A 9835-nucleotide genomic window follows, 5' to 3' on the forward strand; every position below is an offset into this window, starting at 1 on the left:
TAGCCTTCATTTGGAATCATCTCAAATCTTTTTTTGTTGTTGTACGGGTAACTATAACCATACAAGGTATGTATGAATAGACCATGGATTCCTTGCAGAAAAAAGATCCTGAAAATAAGACGTTTCGTTCTGCCGAGCCAAAAGAATGGTTGATACGATCATTAGGTCTACGATACTTTATCCGTTAATTAGTCTTAATCAATGAAATTTACATCTACAGGTTTGTGTGTTAGAATAATTATACTTGTGCATCACTGATCATCCGTCTGGTTTTGGTGGTTTTCAACTTTCAATGTAGAAATTTCATCAGCACCATTTTCCTTGAAAATTAATCAGCCACAAAAGAATGAAAGCAAATTCAACAGTACATTTTCTCATTCAGAAAGCATAACGCAATGTTTGTCAGAAATGAGATGAAACATCACCGCTACGTTTGCTGAATCCGTACCTACATCATTACATTATTATATTAACACTACAGTTTTCCGACCTGTTAAGTAGGGGTCTGTTAAGTTATCAATGCCTTTCGTTTTGATACGCATGGTGTTACCCACATACACTATTATGTAATTGGTGTTCCGTCGGATTCATTCGATAACGACTCAATGAATGCATTTTACTGATTTCATTTTTAAAGTTTACGGAGAATTTAAGTCAGTGATAATTAAAGAATGGAACAATTCCATAATCTGTCTGTTATCTTTTCAATAATCAAATCGTATTGTGACTATACGTTACCCGTCCAAAGTAGATCCGCCATTTATTTCTTACTGCGCTCGGGATACGTGAAACAACTTTCTCTTTCGCTGATTTGCTCAAATAAATATAACGCCTGCGTATACATGATATCTAAAAAAGGCAGCCTTGGATATTGCTGCATTATCAAGTATTTATATCAATAAAAAGATCTGCAATGCAATTCCAGATACATGAACATATATCTCCGTTTTAATGCAAGCGCAATCACCAACTTGAACGTCCAATATTGTCATCAGAAACCTTCTTGAAATACGCCAGTCTCGAACATATGCCGTTGAAGTCTTATTGAAAAGAAACAAAATACAAACCGCGATGGTTTGAATGTTATTGGTTTAATTTTAAGATCCCTGTTACGGCCATATTCTCACATTCGACATTTATTTCCATCTACATTTATAAGAATTAATATTTTGCACATGTATTAATAACCATACCATTAACCTGACTAATTAACTTTGCCTGCCATAGCCTCTAGCCGTGCTCGCATATATCTATGCAACACAAAGAATATTTTGAAAAAAAGTTTTCATTCACAGCTCAGTTTTAAATCCGTCGAATGATGAAACTGTTTAATACTTTGGGTTTGATATGCGCCGTTTAAAGAACAGAGACATATCATCCACACACTTTAACAATAAACATTTAATATTTTGCTATATATCCATAATGCGCAAACATGAACACATGATTGACTTTTTCTTTCCGCAGAAAATTTTTGTCAAGAAAAGCCTTACGGTTGTAATTACCGTCATCCATACAACGCAAACATGATGGTAGCCTGTGGCGAAGGAATTATTGCTGCTTTTCGAAACTGTCAAACGGGACTCGTGTTCTCCAAGTCGAGTTGTGTTGGACAGTGTTGCCCGGAGGGTTCAACAACAAACTGTCAACGACCATAACACAAGAGTCAGCTATCGGAAACTATTATACACCTTTCATCAATGATGTTCTACTATAACCCATGACAATATTGTCGTAAAAATGGCCGTATTTTCAAAACTCATCACTCGTTTGCCCCAACTCCTGTCTCATCTGTCGTTTAAAATGACTCAAGATTCTTAACGTCAACTATTGTAGCTAATTAGTTTATTAGTATAAATATTGGTTCTAGCATCATAAACTTTGACTCAGTTGTCAAAAGCATGCCTCTTTTTAGCAGATTATCATTCAACCATTATCAAACGTGAACTGCAATTATCCACAAGACTTGTGTTTCGCAATCCGTAACTTAATTACTGTCAATTAAAAGCTTGTCTCAATCATCAATAAACATAAAGCCGCTACCGTGGGCGGTACCCTGAACTGACATCACATTAAATATTCCCTTAACTATATATTTTCCTAAAGTTCCATTGACGGTTTAGTAGGAGATCGTTTTTTTATCATTTATTTATTTCCTTTGAGGCGGGGTCTCTTTGTGTAATGGTGTTTGCCCAATGACACAGTTACGGCAGTACAGACCAACCCGTTTCCCAGATTCCAGAAAAAAAAGCCCAGACTAACATGCATAGGAAGCGTCTTAACACATACGTTTTACTGTGGTCGAAACAGGTCACGCAAATTCCTGGTTGTTGTACTTTTTACTTTTTCAAGTTATTTTTATAAGTCCTAATAGATCAGAAAAAAAGATTGCTTCAACTCGTTGTGCAACCACAATTTATGACAAATGTGTGAAAGTGAGCACAACGGTGTTAAATCATGTGGTTTAGCATCATTATCTTTCATAATTTATCTGTTTTTAAAGTCATTTGTTTAAACTTACTAATATACTTGTTTTATCTACAAATATTTCTAGTTAAAACGGAAATTTGCGTTGTTTTATAACCATAGATCAATACATTTTTGTATGTGTTGCAACTTGTAAATTCCGATGCCGTCACATTGTTTACAGGTCTCACGCTGGTCGAAGGCTTATTTTGTGATTTTCATGTTTTTTGTTATTTTTTCATGTTTACAATGATTAGTTATGATAAAAAAAAAACAAAAAAAAACAAAAAAAAAAAAACACCAAAGAATACTTGGTTGCATGATGCTCATAAAATGTCATTTTTAACTTGTGTTTGTGATCCAAACTTTTAACAACAATTAGTGTGGTAACTTTACCACATTTTTTAATCTGCAACCTAAAACGTTCTACACGATGAATTTCAAAGGTGTAGGGTACCTTCGAAATTCATATCAATTCAAATTTGAATCAATAACCATATATATTGTGTTCGTGTATCAATGTTGTTTTTGTTTTTATATGCTGATATCGATACTTAGAAAGTTCCAATTGAGTATTAACACCTGCTATATGTATCGTCCTAGAGTACCCGATTACCGAGAATCAACACTGATTAAACAGATAAGGGCGTGATGGTATTTGCAAGTGAACAACGAAAAGTAGTATACATGTCAAACACGGTTATTTTTTTTAAATCAATAAATTGGCACTTCTTCAATTAACACGTTACTAACGCTGTTGAATAACATTACACGGACATAAATAATGCACAGCATTTTATACTGTTTCCAAGTACAAGAACAAATGTGTCCCGATAAATTGCACGAATAAATAAACACTTAACTAATTGCTCTAGCTATAATTAAAGTGTGAATGTTGTCTTTCGTTCCGGTAATGTGTTCAAGTGAGAACACGAGAACCCCAGAAAACGTCCAGATACGGACGCTAATCACCGAACATTGAAATGCGGTTGTGAAAACATACACATTAAGAAGAATGTTGTTACATATTGTATTTATTAAAACATTTTCTACCACAATACCCTGTGTTATTCAACTCTCAGACCATCAGTTAATCATCACAGCTGTTGATTAAAAATCTGTTTATACCACATGTGGTATAAACTCTGTACGCGTTTTGATTGGCTAACGCGATGAACTTTGACCCAAGCTGCAATTGTTATTGACGTCATCAATAATCTAATGACGTCACATCACCGGGTCCCGGACGTCACCGTTACACTTTAATTGCATACGCGAAATTATACTTGGCCACGTTTCCCTTTAATTTAAGCCGATACCATTGTGGTAGAAACAGGTCACACGACTCGAAATTGTTGGATATGGAATTTATTTCACAAGAGTAAGTTATTTTTTAAAAGCTGCAAAAACCACTCGCTAAAGCTGGTGTCTTTTGTAACTTTAAAAAAATAACTTACTCGTGTGAAATAAATTCCATACCCAACAACCACTCATTGCGTAACCTCTATATCAATTATATTATGTTCAGTTTTAAATGCAACATTTACCTACTTGTGAACGTCGTCTGTTGACAAAAAATGTGAATTGATAGATTACCATATTAACAGTAAAATCAAAATAGTGGTGCGTATTGTGATATTGTTTTCAATACTTACCTGTAACAGGTAAGCGGTTGTTTAAAAGTGTGTTAACTATTTTATTACCTATTTTCGATGTATCACTAACCAAAGTATCTGGTAGGATGTAAGCATTGATAATTCCGTCTTTCTGTCAATAAACAAGTTTATTATGTTCTTATTGTTGTTCTTTTAAAATAACGATCATGCTACCGACACCCACCGAAATTGGATTCCTATCATCTACGTGTAAGTTACACAAGCACAGATATTTGAAGTTTTCACAAACGACCCAAAAGCGAGGAGCACTATGAAAATAAGAATATTCTATTTTCAGTATTACAGTATATACCAACTAGTTTAGCTATAAAGCTGTACCGTACAGCTTTCTCAACCTGTATGGTCTCGTTTCTGTGTGACTCTAGAACTGAAATTGACTGTGGTTAGAAAATCGTACAAGCAATTTTACTAGGAAACAGTCAGAAAAACTCGCTGCTTGCACATGCACCTGGTCGGTTTCGTGTGGCCCATCGGGGATGCGTGTTGTTCACTGGCGAGTCTCACATAACGCTTTACTCATCATATGGACGACAGCGTGTCTGTCGACGTCATGGTGAGCGATATATTGACACTTGCCTAACGGAAATTGATAGATTCGGTGAAGGGTCTGCTTTGGTATAAGCCGGGATATATCAAGGCGTGAAAACACCTCTCTAGGTTATCCATGGTCATCATACATCAGTGAGGTATCCGGATCAGATCTTGAGGCCACACGTTCTTCCTCTTATCAATCAACGTAACCAAACGTTGCAGCAGGACAACGGGAATACCCATGTTTCTAGAATTTGTCGTGACTTTCCTGCTCAAAACGAAGTTATTGACCATTCAGTCCAGATATGTTTCCCATTGGAGCATGTGTGGGACTTTCTACATCGGCGGTTAAGGACTCACACAACTAAATAATTTACTATATGTTATTACTAGTGACCCGATCCCTTTATTCGCACGTTTGAAGTTCAAATGATGTGAAATTTATATCAAATTAAAGTTTGAAGTTTTTTCTATCGGATAAATGCTATTATTGAATAGGTTTAATGGCATATTAGGGCACACAGGTACTCGGAAGACAGTAACCCTGACATTAACAGTACACAGGCGAACCCCTACCTGGGGAATTCCCGCCTTTTTACACCTCGAATCCTGCGCCATTCTATTTTCAGTAGGAGGGTATATTTTTGATTTTCCAAACCTCAAGACCCTACACTTTATTCTCGTATATAGAAAGTACCCATTTTATATATTAATTACTCAGGAAAACAGCTTCAAACCTAAGAAACACATTTTCCTCAGGGACTTGGTTCACGTGAAACACAAGCTGATTGGCTAATTTAGCTGTGTGAGTCCTTAAGGAATCGCGTCAATGTCCATATAAAGTCTCTAAACTCACGCAGGTCCTTATTAAAGAGTGGAAAAGAATCCCTCAAGGGACAATTAACGTCTTGATGAGGTCATTGTTTTTTTTCCGCTAGTATGCGATGACTGATAATTATAGCCAAGTCAAACAGACTCGAGTACGAAAAAATAATAAATTGTTTTGAATTACTAAAAACGTAAACGCTAATTTAGATAATCCATGTATATAAACTATATATTAAAGTGAAATTGAGTGTGTGAAATATATAAAACAAAAGTGGTGAGTGAAATAAAACAGATTGAGAAAATTTTGGATTATGGACTGTAGCTGGAGCTGCCTACATTGTATCTCCAGACAGTCCATTGCATGGTGTATAAATGTGAAGGCAAATAAAATTGTATATAACCTTAAAAAAATAAAAAATAAAAACAAAATTTAGATAATCACATGAGCCACTTGCTATGGCTTCAAAATGCTCTTTAACCCAAATTCATTAAGCACGGGATCAATAAATGTTACCATTATCAATGTCATTAAGTGTACAACTAGACTTCTGCCTAAACTTTAGGAGCTACCTTACATAGCTTGCGCAAAAGAAGGAGGTAGCATACTAATGAAGACGTGCTGAAACATTTAATTCCTAACGATAATACAAGACTTACAAACGATTTCCAGACAAGATTATCCTAATTAACATTAATAATGTTCCCATTACAAGCCAGCGGTTTTATTAAAATCCTTTTGATTTCACATGAGCAAACCTGCGTTTTGTTTCTTATTTTCCACTTTATTGGTCGACTCTGGGCTAGTTATTTCATTTTCCCTTTCTGTCATCTACGTTCTGCCATCGATTGGTGAAATCAGGAATAGAAAGAGACTGCTGCTGAAATTTTAAATGAACAAAAATGTTTCTATAATGTTCTTCATAGGTAGCAGAAAATATCTATTAGTAAGACCAATTTAAACGGCGTCACCTTGATAGTGGTCATTTCTCTTACACTTGTAAAAAAAAAGGCAAGGATACATGAACAAAAATACAAATCCTTGGCATGTAATACGATGATCGGCACCAGGCACATGGGGCAGTAAGTGATTTTCAAGCAAGCGTAAGAGGGCAGGGACAGAGAAGGTGCGAACGCAGAAAGTTTAAAAAGCAGGGAGAGCCCGACTGGAGAAGCCTTTGGTACACATGACTCTGTCTCGGAACAACAGAAACCACGGGACAAAGTATGATAGACATTAATGTACTGTATTAACTGAAGACACTATACGATCACTGTGTGTGTGTAACAAGAACTTCGGTACATACGCATGTACATAAGTCTTGTCTAAATATAACGACAACGCAAATATAGTACTTCTGACGTGTAATACTGTCCTGTATTCAAATATCTTCCGGGTCTGCCGTTCTTGAAGAATCGGGTAAGTTTCACCATTTCAATTTTGTTACATTTTCTAGTTTCTGAATACATATTCGTCCGTGATAGGATATGATTACAGTAATGTTGAGGAGAGTGTGCAATATCCGGGTAATGTTATCGAGATATAAACACACCCGGGTAGTGTCCATAAAAAAGGTAGTAAACGTGCTTAAATGTATTTACAGCTGCAATTGGTCGGTTTTTATCTTTTGAATTACTCATAAATGTTTTATGAAAGCCGTGAGCAGCGATTTATCATTTTGATATGTTTTAAAGGATAGTACGGCATCAACACACATGTTTTCGCTGCTTTCTTTTTTACTTTGTAACCTTTGTAAATAGAAATACGATTTTGTCTGTTATTGCACTAATTCAAAACAGGAAAGAAGAGTATTCTTTCAGAAATCGTTCCAATAACGACATGGTGCAGTGGTCACATACTCATGTCTAGGCGATTAAGTGTCCTATATAGGGAGTGAAATGATCACTCCATAGAACAAATTGCCTTCAATGATATATTTTGTTTGACATCAGAGTTTAGAACGTTTATATGGGCAGTATTCAATCTGGTGGTAAGTCTAACGTGAATACATTGTAACGTCACTGTTTCTGTAGTGGTGGACAGAGGAAATGACATTGCTGACGTTGACAGGCCCCGGTGGTGAAATCCGCGGGTATTATGTCATTCCTGACAACAGTTTTAGGCCATAGTGTCCTCAAAAGAGGCAATACTGTATAAATACAGCTACATATACCATCAATATGAACAGATTGATAGATCAAACTATCTGTCATCCCTACAGCCAACAAGACCTAGTTGTAACATGTATCGGAATATCAACACTGATTTATTAGTAGTTTATTCTCTGTTATGAACACCAATTTGAACCCGTCAGTTCCCTAATCATAAAGGAGTGAATCAATTATGTATGTATTGGAACATTACGAACACGTTTATTACATTAAAACATTACTTCACCAGCATAGTACACACATAAAACTTCATCAATAAAATTACTGAATTGTTCGTTAACTCCCATAAACGTCTACACTGATACGCCTAACACATAAACACGTACAATATATCCTTGTTAGAATAAAGGTTACAATACTTCGTTAAACATATCGATCGGGCTATCTACAAATAAACGATCAGTATTGTTACTCAACAAATATCGTCCAAGTTCAGATCAGTGACTGTCAAGGAACCGGTTATATATCAATGATAAAAGGTATAGCGTTGCATAAGTACAGGCATGTTTGATAAATATGGAATGAGGAAGTACCGCGATGTTAATAGGGTGCTATTATATCAATAATTTAGTATACAAATGCATGGTGTGCGATTTATAATACAGCCAAACCTTAAGTACGAAGTTTTCTACTGTAAACTACACAAGAGCGATATCTTTATAGAGTCAAAACTAATAATTGTGCAACGGTAACGTGTAGTGTACATACACACTAAAGTAATATAGCGATATTAAAAAAAATAATTGTCATGCCTCTGGAGATTTCATTTGACAGCTCTTATGTTAAAAAAAGTTGAACATGTGCATTTAAAAAAATGTAAATTTGTGTCAATGCAAAATGATGCAATTGCTGATCGTAAAGTGGTGGTTTTTGTTTCATATCTTGATATTTACTCCATTTCTCCCTAAAAGAGTTTCACTAAACAACTTTCCATCTCAGGTTCTCTGACATGTCCCTCAAGTAGAACCTCAGGAGACTCTGTCTCAGTCTCCCGAATTCCTCTTCATCTGAGCGGACACTCTCTCTTATACCTCTTTTACCGTTATATTGGTTATAAAAAACAGTATGCATGTTATCTGAGTTAGAGTGCAAAGCATTGACGTAAGGTATTCCAACATGGCGCCAGAAATGACGTCAAAATAACCTGACATAAATCAGTGTTGTCTAGACGATTGATTCAAATTAAAGCCACAGTACATGTTATCTTCAATATTTCATAGTCCACTATGTCGTCAGAATAACGTCATGTGCTGCGGTATTGCAAACTGTAGCACATAGTGTGCTGTTATACAGTTTGGTTTACTAACGATATATAGGCGAAAGCAACACAGAATGCAAATATGAAAAATAACCAGGTCGATTAAGTGAAGCGGCGATTTTGGAAATTTAGACCTAACGGAACATCATACCAATTGGTGTCAACGTATAATGTATCTGGACGTCGTTGTTTTGACCACTAAACAACGATTTCACATTCCTTATTATTTTGATATTCCATTATTGCTCTATACCCCTGATAGTTTTGGTGTTGATGATCTAATTAAGTCCACCATCCTTCTACATGTTTTGTTGAATCATTCGGTCACTAAACCATTAATTTAATTACTGGGTTTTTTTACATATATTTTTTCGATTAAAACAATCTTCACCTTTAGTCTTTTTATAACATGTCTGACATACCATTCGCAGTGTTTGGAATCTTATTATCTTTCTAAACTTTCGGTCTGTGCGAATTCTAACATAAACATACATGTATATATGAAATATAAACAAAAACAAAAACATTTACTACATAACACACGCTGCCATCTTTCAGATATATTGTTTATTTATTTATTTATTTATTAACATATATACACCACATAAGATGTTTTCTAATTAATCATTATAGGCCCTCGGTGAATTAATTATCCACCATGGTAATCGTTTTCACAAACATAACGATATTTTTAGTTGTTTATCGTCTAAATGTGTGTAACTGTTCCATGCTCTCTGTCTATATGTGATCGTTTGCAATGTACTTGTGTCCTGATAAAGGGGCAGATTGCTACGAAACTTCGACAATTTACTTGTTTGTACTTGTTTATAATGGATGAATCCAACATAGCAGAGGTACAGCCGCATCTTTCGCACTACCAAATTCCGAATTCTTTTTCTAGCACTTC

The 9835-nt window shown here is 35.4% G+C and overlaps 1 protein-coding gene across 1 annotated transcript in view; it reads left to right on the forward strand.

The window, feature by feature from the left end:
• LOC117342036 overlaps positions 1 to 4259 on the forward strand; it is a 40702-nt gene extending 36443 nt beyond the window's left edge. Inside the window, exon 16 of the mRNA XM_033904000.1 lies at positions 1468 to 4259. Coding sequence (XP_033759891.1) covers positions 1468 to 1658 — 191 coding nt within the window. The 3' untranslated portion in view covers positions 1659 to 4259. The remainder of the gene's footprint in view (positions 1 to 1467) is intronic.
• The last annotated feature ends 5576 nt before the right edge of the window (positions 4260 to 9835 follow it).

This window comes from Pecten maximus, chromosome 14, assembly GCF_902652985.1.
Source record: "Pecten maximus chromosome 14, xPecMax1.1, whole genome shotgun sequence".
Taxonomy (NCBI): domain Eukaryota; kingdom Metazoa; phylum Mollusca; class Bivalvia; order Pectinida; family Pectinidae; genus Pecten; species Pecten maximus.